At 43.0% G+C, this 23,114-nt stretch overlaps 1 protein-coding gene across 3 annotated transcripts; it reads left to right on the forward strand.

The window, feature by feature from the left end:
- The first annotated feature begins 57 nt into the window (after positions 1-57).
- Positions 58-22,037, forward strand: akt2l (v-akt murine thymoma viral oncogene homolog 2, like). 3 transcript variants are annotated; one of them, XM_082158679.1, is made up of 14 exons: positions 58-386; positions 1,378-1,469; positions 1,543-1,671; positions 4,059-4,170; positions 4,734-4,878; positions 8,939-9,070; positions 9,894-9,959; positions 12,255-12,323; positions 12,396-12,518; positions 13,832-13,960; positions 14,116-14,330; positions 16,968-17,055; positions 17,146-17,248; positions 21,778-22,037. In XM_082158679.1, exons 2-14 carry the CDS (start codon positions 1,424-1,426, stop codon positions 21,855-21,857), a joined length of 1,437 nt encoding a protein of 478 aa, XP_082014805.1. In that variant the 5' UTR covers positions 58-386; positions 1,378-1,423; the 3' UTR covers positions 21,858-22,037. The 3 variants fall into 3 exon arrangements, with proteins under 3 accessions (XP_082014805.1, XP_082014806.1, XP_082014807.1); XM_082158680.1 differs by having other exon boundaries at positions 58-210; XM_082158681.1 differs by lacking the exons at positions 9,894-9,959; positions 12,255-12,323.
- Positions 22,038-23,114: the final 1,077 nt, after the last annotated feature.

Consider the following 23,114-nt stretch of genomic DNA (forward strand, 5'->3'; position numbering starts at 1 on the left):
TGGCGCGCTGACGTCACTCGCCGTGATGAACTCTGAACACGAGAGTCAATCGTGCAAAAGCGTGTTGAATATTTTCACTCGATCCGGATCAAGACGCGATAAATGAGGCGAGACACCTGTCAATGTACTCACATATTCATAATCAGAGCGGAGATATGGTTAATATAGTGCTTGTGTGGTAAACAACAGCTTAGCTCTGACAGTAAACAGGTAGTTTGGATAAATCACTCAATTTATTCAGATTTAATCAATGTTTTTTTATTTTAACTTAATCATCAGAGATATTATGTGAGTAATATCAGAATTGCAGTGATGATTTGTTGCGTAGTGATTAAAATCAGTTTGGTTGGTGAAGCTCAAAGTTCATGTTGTGTTAGTTTGTTCAGGTAAGTTAGCTTAGCTTCAATAACTCAAAACCTTCATCTGACATTAATAACGAGCTCATGATTATCATCGCAAACATGTTCGTGACGCGATTCGCTGTTTTAAATCGTAATATGACAATAATTATGCCAGTTACACTGATCAGTCGGTACTGCCATGTTTGTCTGAACTGTACTATGGTAATATCATACTCTACACCATTCCAGTCACGTGATATTCTTTGAAGTACCATGTAAGTTTCATAATTATACGAGTATGGTAATAATTCAGGACCATGATGTTAATATATAGTTTTAACTTGTAAAAAGTTTATCTTTAATAAAAAAAAAAGTTTTCCTGATCAAGAAGAAGTAAAGATATTATAGAGATGTATTGTAATACTGATATAAACAAAGTTTAAATAATAAACCAATTTTCTATATTTAATAAGTTTTAACTTAAAAAAAAAAAAAAGATCATGCTGAAGCAAAGATGTTAAAGAGAGATGAAATATTCTGACTCTGATAAACCATTTTTTAAAATAATATTTTGTTTTTTTTCATTTAACCCTTGTTTTATTTTTATTTTTTATTAATCTCTTTTAAAAAGTTTAATTTTAATAAAAAAGTTTATTTAAAAAAAACAAAGTTGTATCCAGCCAGAGGAAAATCGTTAAAGAGAGATAAAATATATAAACTGAAAGAACTGTACTGGACTGTGTTTATATAAACTCACACACAAACACACATTTACTATCACACACTCACACACACACTCACACTTACTCTCACACTCACACAGTTTCACACCCTCACTTGCTCACGCACACACATACACACATACTCTCACACTCACTCACGCGCAAACATACACATTTTCACACATACACACACTCTCAGGCAAATACTCTCACACACACACTCTCACACTCATACTCTCTCTCACACACACACACACACACACACACACACACTCTCTTAATTCACTCATTTGATGTCCTGGTTTTGTCTTCAGGATCTGAAGGGTGTCGTGTGTCAGTCACTCTCAAGCCCCGCCCATCATGACGGAGGTCAGCGTGGTGAAGGAAGGCTGGCTCCATAAACGAGGTACGGCACACACACACTCGTGTTTCCTGCAGTGACGTCATCCTCTGATGTAACGTGTGTGTGTGTGAGACAGGCGAGTACATAAAGACGTGGAGGCCGCGCTACTTCGTCCTGAAGAGTGACGGATCCTTCATCGGATACAAGGAGAAGCCGGAGCCTTCGGTGGACCAGAGCTCACCACTCAATAACTTCTCAGTGGAAGGTGTGTGTGAGTGAGTGAGTGAGTGAGAGTGAGTGTGAGTGAGTGAGTGAGTGAGTGAGTGAGTGAGTGAGTGCGTGAGCGAGTGTGTGTGAGTGAGTGAGTGTGTGAGCGAGTGAGTGTGTGTGTGTATGAGTGTGTGATTGAGTGAGTGAGAGAGAGAGAGAGAGAGTGAGTGAGTGAGTGTGTGAGAGAGTGAGTGAGTGTGTGTGAGTGAGTGTGAGTGAGAGTTAGAGAGTTAGTGTGAGAGAGTGAGTGAGAGAGTGTGTGAGTGAGTGAGTGAGTGAGTGAGTGTGTGAGAGTGTGTGTGAGTGTGTGAGAGTGAGTGTGAGAGTGTGATAGAGTGTGATAGAGTGTGATAGAGTGTGATAGAGTGTGATAGAGTGTGATAGAGTGTGATAGAGTGAGTGCGTGAGTGAGTGAGTGAGTGAGTGAGTGAGTGAGTGAGTGAGTGAGTGCGTGAGTGAGTGTGTGAGTGAGTGTGTGAGCGAGCGAGTGAGTGTGTGTGAGTGAGGTGTGAGTGATAGAGTTCTCAACGGGTCGGGTCGGCCCGACAAACCCGACGGGACCCGCGGGTTCGGGCCGGGTTCGGGTCGAAAATATAATCAAATGACTCGGGTCGGGTCGGACCTCGGGCTTAATCTTTAACAGTCAGTGAAAAAAAAAAAACATTTATTTATCATCGCTGCTGTTCACCGTAAAGAAAGTCTGGCTGCTGCGTGCAAGCGCATCACGGAGAGGGGCGGGGGCAGACCTGACGCCGCTGCGTGCACGCCGTCGCCTTTAGCCTGGAGAAGAAGATGGAGTTGGTGAAAAGTAAACTTGCCTCAGGTGAATTCACCGTCGCTACTACAGCCTATTTATATATTTAAAGTTTATTGTTTCAGTTGTTTGTATTGTTAAAAGGCGTGAACATTAAAGGTTGATTTGAATTTCCGTCTGCTGGTCATGATAATACGTGTATGAGAAAAAAAAAAATCCGACGCGGCATCGGGCCGCGGGCCGGGTTCGGGCAGATAATTCATGTTGATGTGTCGGACTCGGGTTACATCGGGTCCGGGCTTTAAAAGCCACGGGCCGGGTCGGGTCGGGTTGTTATTTTCAGGCCCGTTGAGAACTCTAGTGAGTGAGCGAGTGTGTGTGTGAGCGAGACTGAGTGAGTGAGTGTGTGTGTGAGCGCGAGAGTGAGTGTGAGAGAGAGTGAGTGTGTGCGTGAGTGAGTGAGTGTGTGTGAGTGAGAGAGAGTGAGTGTGAGAGAGTGAGAGTGAGTGTGTGTGTGAGTGAGCGAGACTGAGTGAGTGAGTGTGTGTGTGAGCGCGAGAGTGAGTGTGAGTGAGTGTGTGAGAGTGAGTGTGTGAGAGTGAGTGTGTGAGAGTGAGTGTGTGTGAGTGAGAGAGTGAGTGAGTGAGAGAGAGTGAGTGAGTGAGTGCGTGAGTGAGAGTGAGTGTGTGAGAGTGAGTGAGTGTGTGTGTGAGTGAGTGAGTGAGTGTGAGTGAGAGTGAGTGTGAGTGAGAGTGAGTGTGAGAGAGTTAGTGTGAGTGAGTGAGTGTGAGTGAGTGAGTGTGTGAGCGAGTGAGTGTGTGTGTGTGTGTGTGAGTGAGTGTGAGTGAGCGAGTGTGTGTGTGAGCGAGACTGAGTGAGTGTGTGAGCGAGAGTGTGTGTGTGTGAGTGTGAGTGAGTGAGTGTGAGTGAGTGAGTGTGTGTGTGAGCGAGACTGAGTGTGTGAGTGAGTGTGTGAGTGAGTGTGTGAGTGAGTGTGTGTGTGAGTGTGTGAGTGAGTGTGTGTGAGCGAGACTGAGTGAGTGAGTGAGTGTGTGAGTGAGTGTGTGAGTGAGTGTGTGTGTGAGTGAGTGTGTGAGTGAGTGTGTGAGTGAGTGTGTGTGTGAGTGTGTGTGTGAGTGTGTGTGTGAGTGTGTGTGTGTGTGTGTGAGTGAGTGTGTGAGCGAGACTGAGTGAGGAGTGTGTGTGAGTGAGTGAGTGTGTGAGTGTGTGTGAGTGAGTGAGTGTGTGTGTGAGCGAGACTGAGTGAGTGAGTGAGTGAGTGAGTGAGTGAGTGTGTGAGTGAGTGTGTGTGTGAGCGAGACTGAGTGAGTGTGTGAGTGAGTGTGTGAGTGAGTGAGTGTGTGAGTGAGTGTGTGTGTGAGTGTGTGAGTGAGTGTGTGTGTGAGTGTGTGTGTGTGTGAGTGAGTGTGTGAGCGAGACTGAGTGAGGAGTGTGTGTGTGAGTGAGTGTGTGAGCGAGACTGAGTGAGGAGTGTGTGTGTGTGAGTGTGTGTGTGTGTGAGTGAGTGTGTGAGCGAGACTGAGTGAGGAGTGTGTGTGAGTGAGTGTGTGAGTGAGTGTGTGAGTGTGCAGTAAGCGTCTGCTTGACCAGGTCACATGTTCCTCCAGAGTGTCAGCTGATGAAGACGGAGCGCCCGCGGCCGAACACCTTCATGATCCGATGCCTTCAGTGGACGAGCGTCATCGAGAGGACCTTCCATGTGGAGTGCAGCGAGGAGAGGTGTGTGTGTGTGTCCATGTGGAGTGCAGTGAGGAGAGGTGTGTGTGTGTCCATGTGGAGTGCAGTGAGGAGAGGTGTGTGTGTGTCCATGTGGAGTGCAGTGAGGAGAGGTGTGTGTGTGTCCATGTGGAGTGCAGTGAGGAGAGGTGTGTGTGTGTCCATGTGGAGTGCAGCGAGGAGAGGTGTGTGTGTGTGTCCATGTGGAGTGCAGTGAGGAGAGGTGTGTGTGTGTCCATGTGGAGTGCAGTGAGGAGAGGTGTGTGTGTCTCAACAAACGTGACCTGGTGTGTGTCAGTCACATCTGGAGTCAAGACAAGCGTTTTCCCATAAGGATTTAAAAAATACACCAGGAACCAAAACCAATCAGAGTCACAACATTACAGACTTTGATTTGAATATATTCAGTTTATCTCTTTTAAAAAGTTTAATTAAAATATTTATTTTCTGTTTAATTCATTCCGGACCGTCTTACTCGATTTACTCGGCCTCATGTCGGTCCTCTTTTGCTGAACACAAACAGAGAGATTTTAAAGAACACTGATTGGCTGTGGTTGGCTCTGCAGGGACGAGTGGATGTGTGCGATCCAGGCGGTGGCCAATGGGCTGCAGGCTCGGGAACCGGACCAACCAATGGAGATCAAGAGCGTCAGTGACATCAGCGGGCTGGAGGACATGGAGGTTTCCCTGTCCAAGTCCGATTCTAGAGTGGTGTGTGTCTCCACATCTCACATCTCATCTCCTTCTTCATCACTGCTTTCACTGGCTACGCTTACATGCACTACTTCTGTTTCAATCAGACTGAATCATTCTGATTGATGAATATGAACGTAGTGTTTACATGAACGCTAAACGTGATCGGGTTGATGGGCTATACGTCATAATGCTATTTCTACATCATTACGCTATTTCTACGTCATACACGCTATTTCTACGTCATTACGCTATTTCTACGTCATTACGCTATTTCTACGTCATTATGCTATTTCTACCTCATTACGCTATTTCTACGTCATTACGCTATTTCTACGTCATACACGCTATTTCTACGTCATTACGCTATTTCTACGTCATTACGCTATTTCTACGTCATTACGCTATTTTTACCTCATTACGCTATTTCTACCTCATTACGCTATTTCTACCTCATTACGCTATTTCTACCTCATTACCTCATTACGCTATTTCTACCTCATTACGCTATTTCTACGTCATTACGCTATTTCTACATCGCTATTTCTACATCATTTCGCTATTTCTACGTCATTACGCTATTTCTACGTCGCTATTTCTACATCATTACGCTATTTGTACATCATTACGCTATTTCTACGTCATTTCGCTATTTCTACATCATTACGCTATTTCTACATCATTACGCTATTTCTACATCATTACGCTATTTCTACATCATTACGCTATTTCGACGTCATTACGCTATTTCTACGTCATTACGCTATTTCTACGTCGCTATTTCTACATCATTACGCTATTTCTACATCATTACGCTATTTCGACGTCATTACGCTATTTCTACATCATTACGCTATTTCGACGTCATTACACTATTTTGACGTCATTACGCTATTTCTACATCATTACACTATTTCGACGTCATTACACTATTTTGACGTCATTACGCTATTTCTACATCATTACGCTATTTCGACGTCATTACACTATTTTGACGTCATTACACTATTTCTACGTCATTACGCTATTTCTACGTCGCTATTTCTACATCATTACGCTATTTCTACATCATTACGCTATTTCGACGTCATTACGCTATTTCTACATCATTACGCTATTTCTACGTCGCTATTTCTACATCATTACGCTATTTCGACGTCATTACACTATTTTGACGTCATTACGCTATTTCTACATCATTACGCTATTTCGACGTCATTACACTATTTTGACGTCATTACGCTATTTCTACATCATTACGCTATTTCTACATCATTACACTATTTCGACGTCATTACACTATTTTGACGTCATTACGCTATTTCTACATCATTACGCTATTTCGACGTCATTACACTATTTTGACGTCATTACACTATTTCGACGTCATTACACTATTTTGACGTCATTACGCTATTTCTACATCATTATGCTATTTCTACATCATTGCGCTATTTCTACATCATTGCACATGCGCATTCCTTTCAGTTTCGGTTTCAGTCGATCAAGTGTTCACATGTTCTCTGGATCACATTAGAAAAGGAATAAACCCCTTTCAATCCGATCGACGTTTCATTGGGATTGAGCTCAGTCGGATCGATTAAAGCAGTGGTTCCCAAACTGGGGGGCGCGCCCCCTAGGGGGGGCGCGGAGGTATTGCAGGGGGGGCGCGGCACGGCTACGGCATCCCGGGTTAGTTACAATGCTAGCATAACAGCATGGACAAGTTTGTGACAGCGCTCCCAGCTAAACGCAAACCAGATGATGAATCTTCACCAAATGTAGCAACTTCAAAAGCAAAGACAAGAAAATATGACGAGGCATATCTCGCACTCGGCTTCACCAGCACAACAGTGGGTAAGGAGGAAAGACCACAGTGTGTTGTGTGTCTAAAAATACTAGCTTGCGACAGTCTGAAGCCGAACAAATTAAAACGCCACTTGGAGACAACACATCCCGAGCACAAAGACAAGCCGGTGGAGTTCTTCAGAAAAAAACTCACACAGTGTCATGCACAGCAGAGTCGCTTTACTAAAGCAGCATCCCTGCCTGCAAATGCTCAACTCGCATCCTACAAAGTTGCCTACAGAGTTGCTCAGTGTAAAAAGCCACACACTATAGCCGAGGAATTAATACTTCCCTCTGCGATCGACATGGTCTCAACTATGATCGACGAAGCCACTGCCAGCAAGCTAAAGGCCATTCCTCTCTCAAACAATACTATCTCAAGGCGTATTTATGATATGTCAAAAGACATAGAAGAGCAGCTAAATGACAAGATACGGGACCGACGCTTTGCTCTGCAGATGGATGAGGCGACTGACAGTAATAAAGACTGCTTATTGATAACATACGTCAGATTCATTGATGCCGATGATTTGAGGGAGGATTTGCTTTTCTGCAAACAAGTGACGCGCAGAGCCACTGCAGACGAACTGTTTAAAATAATTGACACTTACTTGAGAGAGGCCGATCTGAAATGGGAGGACTGTGTGGGGATCTGCACAGACGGGGCTCAGGCCATGGCTGGGAGAAGAGGGGGGCTGCAAGCGCTCATCAAGCGCATCTCCCCTAACGTGCAGTGGACACACTGTATGATACACCGAGAGGCGCTGGCGTCTAAACAGCTGAGTCCCGACCTGCACGATGTTATGACGGATGTCATCACTACAGTGAACTACATTAAAACACGACCTGTCAAAGCACGTATTTTCTCTGCACTGTGTGAGGAAATGGGCTCCGACCACACAGCTGTTCTGTTTCACAGCGAGTCCCGATGGCTGTCACGTGGGAAGGTTTTATCCAGGGTCTTTGAACTGCGGGATGAGATCCGCATCTTTTTGGAGGAGGAGGAAAATGAACTTGCCCACAAGTTTAACAACAACAAGTTCCTCAAGAAACTTGCGTACCTCAGTGACATGTTTCAAAAACTCAATGAGCTAAATCTGCAGATGCAGGGCAGCAACACACACCTTCCACATCTGGCAGATAAAATCACATCATTCACAAGAAAGCTTGAGATGTGGGAGCAGCGAGTTACAGAGGGAAATATAGACTCGTTTGAGAACCTGAAGTCATTCATTGAGGTCAACAAGCTGCAGAACACAGTGATCCCATGCATGAAAGCTCACATCTCTGCCCTCCAAAAGCATTTCCAGAGGTACTTCCCAGTGCAGGATCCTACACAATATGACTGGATCCGAGACCCCTTCAGTGCAACACCACCTGCCGAATTCAGCACTACAGAGAATGAACAGTTCATTGATGTCACCTCTGATTCAACAATGAGGCTTGAGTTTAAGTCTAAGACACTAGCTGCATTTTGGATTGGAGTGGAGAAAGATTTCCCACTGCTAGGTAAAAGAGCTCTGGCCACACTCCTTCCATTTGCCACGTCTTACCTATGTGAGATAGGTTTTTCTGCTGTGGCCTCCATCAAGACTAAATACAGATCAAAGCTGGACATTGAAAATGAACTAAGAGTAGCAGTCTCACAGCTGCAACCCCGATTTGAGAAGATCTGCAGCATGAAGCAAGCCCACACCAGTCACTGAAAAGATGTGGACATTAAAGGTGCAGTTTTTGCAGAGTTAAATGTTCAGGATTTTGTTATTTTCTTCAGAGAGCTGGTAAAGTGTAAAAGGCCACTTTCATGCAGGAATGGAGTTTATAAGAAGATGTGTTGAAAGCCATGAACACCATTACATGGTAACATTTTATGATACATGATGCAGTGTCACTTTTAATAATTGTGAAGGTGATTTGTCTTTTTTTTTTTCTTTTTTTTTTCAGGAAGAAGTTGCCATTTTGTATGACTTACAATGTTAAGTAAAGTCCAGTGGAGTTTAGAAACAAAGGATTTGTATGTTTGTGTCAGTGTGGGGGGGCTCGAAAATATTCTTATCTTCAGAAAGGGGGGCCCTGCAGAAAAAGTTTGGGAACCACTGGATTAAAGTGTTTACATGAAGGATTTTCTGTGAGCCGTCAGTCCCATTACTAACGGATGATTTGGTTGCATGTAAACGTTGCCGATGATGATGATGAAGATGATGATGATGGCGGTGGTTTGTGCTTTCAGACGATGAATGACTTTGATTACCTGAAGCTTCTGGGTAAAGGCACGTTTGGGAAGGTGATTCTGGTGCGAGAGAAAGCCTCGGGGATGTACTACGCCATGAAGATCCTGCGCAAGGACGTCATCATCGCAAAGGTGACTAGAGAAACATTCCTTCTTTTTTTTTTACATTTTAACAAATCACAACAACAAACTAAACATTCCTTGGCAACAATGGTGGCCCAAATAAAAGAGATACAGAAATAGAAAAAGTGAAAAAGAAAATATTAGGGGTGTAACGATATCCTCATGTCATGAATCGATGCATATCACCATACTGAACTCACCATACCATATTATTGCGATACTCCAAGACACATGATAAAAGATTTGCTGTTGATTAAATTCTATATTTGATATTTCATTGTGTGTGTAAATGAATATGATGGACTTGGTGCTGAAACCCAATGAACAATAGAGACGCCAGAGTAAGAATATTCATGATTCTGAAGCTGAAAATGCGAAGACGAATATTCTTGATCTCTGTCACTGATATATCTACAGTAATGTCGGACACTTTTACTGGTAACATCAGATATTTGGCATTATCAGGACACACAAATATTCCCCCATTGCATTATTATACATCATATTCAACATTATATATAGTAGTTTAATGTAGTACTGACACTAAAACTCAAAATTAAAACTAAAACTAAAAAAAAATTCTCACACAAAAATGTTCATTTTGGGTGAATTATACTCAATACATATAGTCACTATCCACGATACATATTGATGTATTTTTGTATTGCGATATATTGTTACACCCCTAGAAAATACATAAAACACTATACAATAGTAAAATGGAAGAAAAGAAGACATCTTTAATATATATATATCATATGTCATATGTTCCATTTTATTGAGATGCTCAGATCTAAACGTGATCTGTGTGTGTGTGTGTGTGTGTGTTCAGGATGAAGTGGCGCATACGGTCACCGAGAGCCGCGTGCTGCAGAACACAAGACACCCGTTCCTGACGGTCAGTCTCTCTCACGCCTGTAAATCGCTTACATTTTAACGATTCTTATCGATTCCTAATTTCGGATCCAATAAAGTAAAAAAACAAAACAACAACTTTAGATATTATTCACATTTAGTCTTATTGCAAAATATTTAATTGTATCTGAATATCATGAACACAAACAGGCTAAAGAACTCTTACACAAGGAGCGTTTGCCTGTGGTTTAAAAACACCATAGAAGAACAACTAGCAGAACTAATATAAAGTTCAATCATTATTAAAGACAAGCAAACACTCAGTGATTAAAAAGGAACACATAAAAAATTAGCAATCACAACAAACAGACACAACTGAACAAAGATACGACTGAAATAAACAGTGTTTTAAGATTTTCAGGAGCAGAAACTGTAATCAAATGTAAAATAAAACACTGCAGTTTATAAATACAATATAGTTACAGAAGTTATTCAGTGAAGAACGAGTGGATTTTCTCTTTGTCTTTTGTTGTTTGATTAGTGTTATTATAGAGCAGGAATATTAGTGTTATTATAGAGCAGGAATATTAGTGTTATTATAGAGCGGGAATATTAGTGTTATTATAGAGCGGGAATATTAGTGTTATTATAGAGCGGGAATATTAGTGTTATAGAGCGGGAATATTAGTGTTATTATAGAGCGGGAATATTAGTGTTATTATAGAGCAGGAATATTAGTGTTATTATAGAGATGGAATATTAGTGTTATTATAGAGATGGAATATTAGTGTTATTATAGAGCGGGAATATTAGTGTTATTGTAGAGCGGGAATATTAGTGTTATTATAGAGCGGGAATATTAGTGTTATTATAGAGCGGGAATATTAGTGTTATTATAGAGCGGGAATATTAGTGTTATTATAGAGCGGGAATATTAGTGTTATTGTAGAGCGGGAATATTAGTGTTATTGTAGAGCGGGAATATTAGTGTTATTGTAGAGCGGGAATATTAGTGTTATTGTAGAGCGGGAATATTAGTGTTATTATAGAGCGGGAATATTAGTGTTATTATAGAGCGGGAATATTAGTGTTATTATAGAGCGGGAATATTAGTGTTATTATAGAGCTGGAATATTAGTGTTATTATAGAGCTGGAATATTAGTGTTATTATAGAGCGGGAATATTAGTGTTATTATAGAGCGGGAATATTAGTGTTATTATAGAGCGGGAATATTAGTGTTATTATAGAGCGGGAATATTAGTGTTATTATAGAGCTGGAATATTAGTGTTATTATAGAGCGGGAATATTAGTGTTATTATAGAGCGGGAATATTAGTGTTATTATAGAGCAGGAATATTAGTGTTATTATAGAGCAGGAATATCAGTGTTATAGAGATGGAATATTAGTGTTATTATAGAGCGGGAATATTAGTGTTATTATAGAGCAGGAATATTAGTGTTATTATAGAGCAGGAATATTAGTGTTATTATAGAGCGGGAATATTAGTGTTATTATAGAGCGGGAATATTAGTGTTATTATAGAGCGGGAATATTAGTGTTATTATAGAGCGGGAATATTAGTGTTATTATAGAGCGGGAATATTAGTGTTATTATAGAGCGGGAATATTAGTGTTATTATAGAGCAGGAATATCAGTGTTATAGAGATGGAATATTAGTGTTATTATAGAGCGGGAATATTAGTGTTATTATAGAGCAGGAATATTAGTGTTATTATAGAGCGGGAATATTAGTGTTATTATAGAGCGGGAATATTAGTGTTATTATAGAGCGGGAATATTAGTGTTATTATAGAGCGGGAATATTAGTGTTATTATAGAGAGGAATATTAGTGTTATTATAGAGCGGGAATATTAGTGTTATTATAGAGCGGGAATATTAGTGTTATTATAGAGCTGGAATATTAGTGTTATTATATAGCGGGAATATTAGTGTTATTATAGAGCGGGAATATTAGTGTTATTATAGAGAGGAATATTAGGCTGCTGTCCCTTTAAGAGCTGCACGGATCCAATATACTGATACACATGAGCACAGAATACAGAGTCACTTGCGCTCAAATGTTTTAAAATCACATTAAAATCAGATTTTCTGTAGGCCCGCTGATGATGTGTTTCACACAGAAAACAGTGTGCGAGTCGTCTCGCGTTTGAATGGTTTAAAGTCGAAATGCTCACAAAGGAATCGATAAGAGGGATCGAAAATGTAATTTTATAATAAGTTTCCAATTCCTGACCTCAAGTATTTGATTCCCAACCCTAATTGACTCTATAAACGACACACTCCCTTCATTCTGTCACGTTTTGTGTCGCAGACCCTTAAATACGCCTTCCAGACTCACGACCGCCTGTGCTTCGTGATGGAGTATGCTAACGGCGGAGAGGTACGTGCAGGTTAGCCTCAGACACGCTGCTGTGGTGTGTGTGTGTGGTTCTCACGCGTCTCTCGTCCTCAGCTCTTCTTCCATCTGTCTCGCGAGCGGCTGTTCTCCGAGGAAAGAGCTCGATTCTACAGCGCTGAGATCGTCTCCGCTCTCGACTACCTGCACTCGCAGAACGTCGTCTACAGGGACCTGAAGGTACTGCGCTCTTCATCAGCTGAAGTGTAGCGTCTTAAAGTTCCCCGTAGTCAATCATTTTCCTTTAAAACGCATCTTTGATCACCAAAATTACATATTTAAATGTTTTTTCATTCCTTAAAATATCTTGAATGTAACTCGACACCCTTGCCTCATTTAGTATGCGCGGTTCTATGAATATGCAAATGAGCCCCGCCTCCACTCACTCACTCAGCTCAGAGATCCACTGGTTGACGATCACACGTTGATCTGATTGGTTACAAGGTAGTTTGTGACGTCAGAAACACCAGCGATTTCAAAGCGTGTGTTTGAGACTGTCTTTGGTTCACTGCAGTTTTAAGGAGGAAATACTCAGCAATGCTGTCGACTTATGAATTTACACATGCTTTGTCTTAAAGCAGATTAAAAACACCACATAGACACATAAACAACATTAAAAGCTGGATTCTCACCACGGGGGACTTTAAGGCTCGTTCACACCAAGAACGATAGCTATATTAGTGTTCATGATATCTTTCTGTTTATTCTTAGTTTTGTCGTCTGTCTCTTTAAATGCTGGAGCTCGTTAAAGCAGGATGGATTCTGATGGGCTGTCAGTGTTTTTATCGTTCATCAATCGCTCTGAAAGTGATTCTAGCAAAGTAGTTTCTCTTTGTAGTTATCGTTATAGTTGTGATGTGGTTTATGAATGGTTTTTAGAACTATATCTTTATTGTTATCATTATTGTAATCGTCTTCAGTGTGAACGCGGCTTAAGCTCTGTGTCAAATGTGTCAAACCTTGTTCTGTTTTTGTTTAATAGAAATAATAAAAAAAGGTAATTGCAGCGTTTTAATTTGCAATTCTGACTTTATTTTTCGCAGTTATGAAGAAAGAAATCAGAATTGTAACTTTCTCCGAATTATGACTTTATTTCTCAAAATTGCGACTTTATTTCTCAGAATTGCGACTTTATTTCTCAGAATTGCGACTTTATTTCTCAGAATTGCAGCTTTAATTCTCAGAATTACGACTCTATTTCTTAGAATTGCATCTTTTTTCAGAATTACAACATATCAATGCAGAGAACCATGCAACCATGCATTATATCTCTGCAACATAAATATACAACTCGGAAACACCAGATACAAGTTCAGTGACAGTGTTAGTGTTGCAAAATTCATCAGTTATGAAACTCAATTTTACCATAAGCAGTTGATATTCAGTTCAGTGTTGATCCAGTTCAGCTGAATGAAGTACAGTTATTCACTGGGAGTTTGTGCTGATGATAATGATGAAGATGAAGATGATGAAGATGTTCTCTCTTCATTCAGCTGGAGAACCTCATGCTGGATAAAGATGGACATATTAAGATCACAGACTTCGGCCTCTGTAAGGAGGGCATCACAGACGAGGCCACCATGAGGACGTTCTGTGGCACCCCAGAATACCTTGCGCCGGAGGTAACCAACGGCTACGGCTCATCCAGGGGCCCGCTAGGGGCCTTACAACACGGCTAAAATAAAACTTTGTATTGTTAGCACTTCTCCTGTTTATCTACTCTGTGCGATGAATGGATTGCATCCTGATGTTGTGTAAGTGTATGTGAATGTGTCAGGTGCTGGAGGACAATGATTACGGGCGTGCGGTGGACTGGTGGGGTCTGGGAGTGGTGATGTACGAGATGATGTGTGGACGCCTGCCGTTCTACAACCAGGACCACGAGCGGCTCTTCGAGCTCATCGTGATGGAAGAGATCCGCTTCCCCAGGAGCCTCTCGCCCGAAGCCAAAGCTCTGCTCAGCGGCCTGTTGAGGAAAGACCCCAAGCAGAGGTGAGCGTAGCCCATAATGCACTGGTGCTTCATACCCCAAGCAGAGGTGAGCCAGCCCATAATGCACTGGTGCTTCATACCCCAAGCAGAGGTGAGCGTAGCCCATAATGCACTGGTGCTTCATACCCCAAGCAGAGGTGAGCGTAGCCCATAATACACTGGCGCTTCATACCCCAAGCAGAGGTGAGCCAGCCCATAATGCACTGGTGCTTCAGACCCCAAACAGAGGTGAGCCAGCCCATAATGCACTGGTGCTTCATACCCCAAACAGAGGTGAGCCAGCCCATAATGCACTGGTGCTTCAGACCCCAAACAGAGGTGAGCCAGCCCATAATGCACTGGCGCTTCATACCCCAAGCAGAGGTGAGCCAGCCCATAATGCACTGGTGCTTCAGACCCCAAACAGAGGTGAGCCAGCCCATAATGCACTGGTGCTTCAGACCCCAAACAGAGGTGAGCCAGCCCATAATACACTGGCGCTTCATACCCCAAGCAGAGGTGAGCCAGCCCATAATGCACTGGTGCTTCATACCCCAAGCAGAGGTGAGCGTAGCCCATAATACACTGGCGCTTCATACCCCAAGCAGAGGTGAGCCAGCCCATAATGCACTGGTGCTTCAGACCCCAAACAGAGGTGAGCGTAGCCCATAATGCACTGGTGCGTCATACCCCAAGCAGAGGTGAGCGTAGCCCATAATGCACTGGTGCTTCATACCCCAAGCAGAGGTTAGCTAGCCCATAATGCACTGGTGCTTCAGACCCCAAACAGAGGTGATTCAGCCCATAATGCACTGGTGCTTCATATCCCAAGCAGAGGTGAGCGTAGCCCATAATGCACTGGTGCTTCAGACCCCAAGCAGAGGTGAGCCAGCCCATAATGCACTGGTGCTTCATACCCCAAGCAGAGGTGAGCCAGCCCATAATGCACTGGTGCTTCAGACCCCAAACAGCGGTGAGCGTAGCCCATAATGCACTGGTGCTTCAGACCCCAAACAGTCTGTCCCTAACACCTTACCTGTATCACACCTGTCCCTAACCTTACCTGTATCACACCTGTCCCTAACCTTACCTGTATCACACCTGCCCCTAACCTTACCTGTATCACACCTGTCCCTAATCTTACCCGTATCACACCTGTCCCTAACCTTTCCCCGTATCACACCTGCCCCTAACCTTGCCCGTATCACACCTGCCCCTAACCTTGCCCGTATCACACCTGCCCCTAACCTTGCCCGTATCACACCTGCCCCTAACCTTGCCCGTATTCACACCTGCCCCTAACCTTGCCCGTATCACACCTGCCCCTAACCTTGCCCTTACCCGTATCACACCTGTCCCTAACCTTACCCGTATCACACCTGCCCCTAACCTTGCCCGTATCACACCTGCCCCTAACCTTGCCCGTATCACACCTGCCCCTAACCTTACCCGTATCACACCTGTCCCTAACCTTGCCCGTATCACACCTGCCCCTAACCTTACCCGTATCACACCTGCCCCTAACCTTGCCCGTATCACATCTGCCCCTAACCTTGCCCGTATCACACCTGTATCACACCTGCTCCTAACCTTACCCGTATCACACCTGCCATAAACTTACCCGTATCACACCTGTCCCTAACCTTACTCGTATCACACCTGTCCCTAACCTTACCCGAATCACACCTGTCCCTAACCTTACCCGAATCACACCTGTCCCTAACCTGACCCGTATCACACCTGTCCCTAACCTTACTCGTGTCACACCTGTCTCTAACCTTACCCGTGTCACACCTGTCCCTAACCTTACCCGTATCTCACCTGTCCCTAACCTTACCCGAATCACACCTGTCCCTAACCTTACCCGTATCACACCTGTCCCTAACCTTACCCGTATCACACCTGTATCACACCTGCCCCTAACCTTACCCGTATCACACCTGCCCCTAACCTTGCCCGTATCACACCTGCCCCTAACCTTACCCGTATCTCACCTGTCCCTAACCTTACCCGTATCACACCTGTCCCTAACCTTACTCGTATCACACCTGTCCCTAACCTTACCCGTATCTCACCTGTCCCTAACCTTACCCGAATCACACCTGTCCCTAACCTTACCCGAATCACACCTGTCCCTAACCTTACCCGTATCTCACCTGTCCCTAACCTTACCCGTATCTCACCTGTCCCTAACCTTACCCGTATCACACCTGTCCCTAACCTTACCCGTATCACACCTGTCCCTAACCTTACCCGTATCTCACCTGTCCCTAACCTTACCCGAATCACACCTGTCCCTAACCTTACCCGTATCTCACCTGTCCCTAACCTTACCCGTATCACACCTGTCCCTAACCTTACTCGTATCACACCTGTCCCTAACCTTACCCGTATCTCACCTGTCCCTAACCTTACCCGAATCACACCTGTCCCTAACCTTACCTGTATCACACCTCAATAGCAGCAAAAGCGTTTAACAATACAACATCAACACAATAAGTACATAGTACTTAAAGCCACTTAATATAAAGTGGGACCCATTATGTTCCTGTTATCTCTGTATAGCTGCTTTGAAACATTCTGTATTGTAAAAAGCGCTGTATAAATGGAGGAGACTTGAGAACTTGAGTAACGGTGAAGGCTTGTGATTGGCTGCAGGCTGGGAGGCGGGGCTGATGATGCGAGAGACGTGATGATGCACGGGTTCTTCTGTGGGATTCAGTGGGACGACGTGTTGCAGAAGAAGGTGCTTCAGTCGAGAGGTTAGTTTGGTCTCGTCGGGTGTGATGTGGCTTCTCACGCTCGTGTGTGTGTGTGTGTGTGTGTGTTCCTGCAGTTGCCTCCTCCCTTTAAACCTCAGGTGACGTCAGAGACCGACACGCGATACTTCGACGACGAGTTCACAGCGCAGAGCATCACTGTTACTCCTCCAGACACGCGTAAGTGTGTGTTCTTGCATCACTCACAGGGTTCGTACAAACAAGGTTTGAAATTTACTTTTTCACTCACCGGCCAATTTGGCAACTACATTTTTAAGTTAACGGCCATTCAGACCTTCTACTAGCCAAAAAAAGAGAAATAAACCAGATTAACTACGTCACAGCTTTATATATATATATATATATATATATATATATATATATATATATATACACACTCACCTAAAGGATTATTAGGAACACCATACTAATACTGTGTTTGACCCCCTTTCTCCTTCAGAACTGCTTTAATTCTACGTGGCATTGATGCAACAAGGTGCTGAAAGCATTCTTTAGAAATGTTGGCCCAAATTGATAGGATAGCATCTTGCAGTTGATGGAGATTTGTGGGATGCACATCCAGGGCACGAAGCTCCCGTTCCACCACGTCCCAAAGATGCTCTATTGGGTTGAGATCTGGTGACTGTGGGGGCCATTTTAGTACAGTGAACTCATTGTCATGTTCAAATAACCAATTTGAAATGATTCGAGCTTTGTGACATGGTGCATTATCCTGCTGGAAGTAGCCATCAGAGGATGGGTACATGGTGGTCATAAAGGGATGGACATGGTCAGAAACAATGCTCAGGTAGGCCGTGGCATTTATACGATGCCCAATTGGCACTAAGGGGCCTAAAGTGTGCCAAGAAAACATCACCCACACCATTACACCACCACCAGCCTGCACAGTGGTAACAAGGCATGATGGATCCATGTTCTCATTCTGTTTACGCCAAATTCTGACTCTACCATCTGAATGTCTCAACAGAAATCGAGACTCATCAGACCAGGCAACATTTTTCCAGTCTTCAACTGTCCAATTTTGGTGAGCTCGTGCAAATTGTAGCCTCTTTTTCCTATTTGTAGTGGAAATGAGTGGTACCCGGTGGGGTCCTCTGCTGTTGTAGCCCATCCGCCTCAAGGTTGTGCGTGTTGTGGCTTCACAAATGCTTTGCTGCATACCTCGGTTGTAACGAGTGGTTATTTCAGTCAAAGTTGCTCTTCTATCAGCTTGAATCAGTCGGCCCATTCTCCTCTGACCTCTAGCATCAACAAGGCATTTTCGCCCACAGGACTGCTGCATACTGGATGTTTTTCCCTTTTCACACCATTCTTTGCAAACCCTAGAAATGGTTGTGCGTGAAAATCCCAGTAACTGAGCAGATTGTGAAATACTCAGACCGGCCCGTCTGGCACCAACAACAATGCCACGCTCAAAATTGCTTAAATCACCTTTCTTTCCCATTCTGACATTCAGTTTGGAGTTCAGGAGATTGTCTTGACCAGGACCACACCCCTAAATGCATTGAAGCAACTGCCATGTGATTGGTTGATTAGATAATTGCATTAATGAGAAATTGAACAGGTGTTCCTAATAATCCTTTAGGTGAGTGTATACAGTGAGGAAAATAAGTATTTGAACACCCTGCTATTTTGCAAGTTCTCCCACTTAGAAATCATGGAGGGGTCTGAAATTGCATAGTAGGTGCATGCCCACTGTGAGAGACATAATCTAAAAAAAAAAATCCAGAAATCACAATGTATGATTTTTTTTAACTATTTATTTGTATGATACAGCTGCAAATAAGTATTTGAACACCTGAGAAAATCAATGTTAATATTTGGTACAGTAGCCTTTGTTTGCAATTACAGAGGTCAAACCTTTCCTGTAGTTTTTCACCAGGTTTGCACACACTGCAGGAGGGATTTTGGCCCACTCCTCCACACAGATCTTCTGTAGATCAGTCAGGTTTCTGGGCTGTCGCTGAGAAACACGGAGTTTGAGCTCCCTCCAAAGATTCTCGATTGGCTTTATGTCTGGAGACTGGCTAGGCCACGCCAGAACCTTGATATTCTTCTTACAGAGCCACTCCTTGGTTATCCTGGCTGTGTGCTTCGGGTCATTGTCATGTTGGAAGACCCAGCCTCGACCCATCTTCAATGCTCTAACTGAGGGAAGGAGGTTGTTCCCCAAAATCTCGCAATACATGGCCCCGGTCATCCTCTCCTTAATACACTGGAGTCGCCCTGTCCCATGTGCAGAAAAGCACCCCCAAAGCATGATGCTACCACCCCCATGCTTCACAGTAGGGATGGTGTTCTTGGGATGGTACTCATCATTCTTCTTCCTCCAAACACCTTTAGTGGAATTATGACCAAAAAGTTCTATTTTGGTCTCATCTGACCACATGACTTTCTCCCATGACTCCTCTGGATCATCCAAATGGTCATTGGCAAACTTAAGACGGGCCTTGACATGTGCTGGTTTAAGCAGGGGAACCTTCCGTGCCATGCATGATTTCAAACCATGACGTCTTAAGCCTGGAACACACCAAGCCGACGCCAACGAACTAGCGCTGATGAAAGCCGACTGTGTTGTCGCCTCGCGTCGGGGTTAAAAGCTGCACTTGAACACACCGAGAGAACTACAGCCGACTGTTAGCTAGAAAGTGCGTTCTGCGCCTGCGTGTAAATGAGACAGCTGTCTATTTCTGCAGATATATTTGTCTATATTCGTCATTCAAAAAGGGAAACCGACGCTGCCGGCTGCAGATACACACACAGTAAACAAAGCACTGCGTGCTTACCGTTTTGAATATCAATCCTGCTAAACACTTTCTTTATTCCACTCCTCTCGTGTTAATATTGAAATATGCGCCAAGGAACACTCAGGTAAGATGACATAATCATTAGAACAGCCTTCTATCTGTACCGGTTTGACTTTGCTCGCTGTTTTGCTATTATTCTCGTGCACTGCCTCGTTCACTAAGCTGAACAGCCAATCAAAAGTTCCCTCTTTCACCGACGGCCCGATGCCGATTCAACATGTTGAATCGGCCGTTACAAAGCCGACGAGGACCAATTTCAGCCGACGGTGATGAACACACTGAGAAGATTTAGTCGGCCGACGCATGGAAACTGCCCGACGGCCGACCGTCGGCTTGGTGTGTTCCAGGCTTTAGTGTATTACCAACAGTAACCTTGGAAACGGTGGTCCCAGCTCTTTTCAGGTCATTGACCAGCTCCTCCCGTGTAGTTCTGGGCTGATTTCTCACCTTTCTTAGGATCATTGAGACCCCACGAGGTGAGATCTTGCATGGAGCCCCAGTCCGAGGGAGATTGACAGTCATGTTTAGCTTCTTCCATTTTCTAATGATTGCTCCAACAGTGGACCTTTTTTCACCAAGCTCCTTGGCAATTTCCCCGTAGCCCTTTCCAGCCTTGTGGAGGTGTACAATTTAGTCTCTAGTGTCTTTGGACAGCTCTTTGGTCTTGGCCATGTTAGTAGCTGGATTCTTACTGATTGTATGGGGTGGACAGGTGTCTTTATGCAGCTAACGACCTCAAACAGGTGCATCTAATTTAGGATAATAAATGGAGTGGAGGTGGACATTTTAAAGGCAGACTAACAGGTCTTTGAGGGTCAGAATTCTAGCTGATAGACAGGTGTTCAAAAAACTTATTTGCAGCTGTATCATACAAATAAATAGTTAAAAAATCATATATTGTGATTTCTGGATTTTTTTTTTTTTAGATTATGTCTCTCACAGTGGACATGCACCTACGATGACCATTTCAGACCCCTCCATGATTTCCAAGTGGGAGAACTTGCAAAATAGCAGGGTGTTCAAATACTTATTTTCCTCACTGTATATACATATATATAAGAAATGAATGTATGAAATCCAAATTTTATTTATTTATATATATATATATATATATATATATATATATATATATATATATATTATATATATATATATATATAAAAGTTGGATTTCATACATTAATTTCTTATTCAAACTAAACCTGTCATCCAGCATCTCCTCCTCTTTCATCCTTTTCACCAAATACATGTTTTAGGTGCACAGATTAATACAGTACATAGAACATGTAGGATGCTGGAAAATAACAATGTGTTTTCTGTTCACCAAATGCTTTTTAATCTTCACTTTTGCTTCAGTGCAAATGAACAAGCGTGGCGTTATTTGTTGTGTAGTAGTGACGTGTGTGTGTGTGTTCAAGTAAGCAGATGCGCATACCTGTCAACATTGGGATTTGAAAATAAGGGACATTTTTGCATTCACTCACAATAATAAATGTTTTATATATTTATGGTCGGAATTTTACAAAATATCTTCATGGAACATGATCTTTTCTCAATATCCTAATGATTTTTGACATAAAAGAAAAATTTGACCCATACTGTGTATTGTTGGCTATAGCCACAGATGTACCCGCGTGACTCGTGACTGGGTTTGTGGTTCAGGGTCACATATGATGATGCAAAGTGTAAATGATGAGAAAAACATTATTACTTTGTTTTGTATTTATTTTTAAAGATTGCAATTGTTCTTCAAGTCGGCCTTGTCAAGCGCTCCAGTCGTTTCCCTGAAGTGCGCGCTGTAGAAGTGTGCCGTCCGTGTTAGCGTCTCCGCTTCTCTCGCTCATGCTGATGTTCTGTTGATACCCTGTTCCACTTGTTCCAGTGAGCCGTCGAGGTGTGGAGGATTCTGGGTCATGTGCTCACTTCCCTCAGTTCTCTTACTCCGCCAGCGTACGAGAGTGACACGACCACAGCCTGAACACATCCCAGAATGCATCATCACGGACTCCCATGAGGCATCTCTTCCCCGTACGGTCATGTTCAGATGATCATCTCCGTCTGTGTATGAGTGCATCATCAGCTCAGTCTCTCATATGATCAGATTCAGAGCAACAGAAAACATTAAAGACTTTCAGCCGCTGACTCTGAGTCTCATAACCCTGCTGGAGCTCCACTGTGAACACACACACACACACACTCACAGACAGACACACACACACACTCTGAGTCTCATAACCCTGCTGGATCTCCACTGTGAACACACACACACACACACACACTCACAGACACACACACACACTCTGAGTCTCATAACCCTGCTGGATCTCCACTGTGAACACACACACACACACACTCACAGACAGACACACACACACACTCTGAGTCTCATAACCCTGCTGGATCTCCACTGTGAACACACACACACACACACACACTCACAGACACACACACACACTCTGAGTCTCATAACCCTGCTGGATCTCCACTGTGAACACACACACACACACACTCACAGACACATACACACACACACACACTCACTCTGAGTCTCATAACCCTGCTGGATCTCCACTGTGAACACACACACACACACACACACACACACACACTCACAGACACATACACACACACACACACACTCACAGACACATACACACACACACACACTCACTCTGAGTCTCATAACCCTGCTGGATCTCCACTGTAAACCCACACACACACACACCCGGACTTATCCAAAATGCAAGTCTGCTCACCAAGACTGTGTTTATTTGATACAAAATACAACAAAAAATACAGTAATATTGTGAAATATTATTATAATGTAAATCAGCTGTTTTCTATGTGAATATACAGTAAAGTGTCATTTATTCCTGTGATCAAAGCTGAATTTTCAGCATCATTACTCACAGGAATCACAGGAATAAATTACACTTTACTATATATTTACACAGAAAACAGCTGATTTACATTATAATAATATTTCACAATATTACTGTATTTTTTGTTGTATTTTGTATCAAATAAACGCAGTCTTGGTGAGCAGAGACTTCTCTTAAAAACATTAAAGATCTTACCAACCCCAAACTTTTAAGCAACAGTGTATATAGACATATTTAAAAAAAAAAAACTATGACAAAAACAACAAAATTACAAAAAATTTGAATAAAAAGAGTAAATATAAAATTATTTAAATCACTAAAAACTATGAAAGTATCT

Source organism: Leuciscus leuciscus, assembly GCF_965113295.1.
Source record: "Leuciscus leuciscus genome assembly, chromosome: 24".
NCBI classification, from domain to species: domain Eukaryota; kingdom Metazoa; phylum Chordata; class Actinopteri; order Cypriniformes; family Leuciscidae; genus Leuciscus; species Leuciscus leuciscus.

Coding starts and splice junctions, on each gene's coding strand:
- akt2l (XM_082158679.1), top strand. CDS start 1,424: ATGACGGAGGTCAGCGTGGTGAAGGAAGGCTGGCTCCATAAACGAG. Junction 4,879..8,938: donor CCAAGTCCGATTCTAGAGTG/GTGTGTGTCTCC, acceptor TTGTGCTTTCAG/ACGATGAATGACTTTGATTA. Junction 9,960..12,254: donor CAAGACACCCGTTCCTGACG/GTCAGTCTCTCT, acceptor TTTGTGTCGCAG/ACCCTTAAATACGCCTTCCA.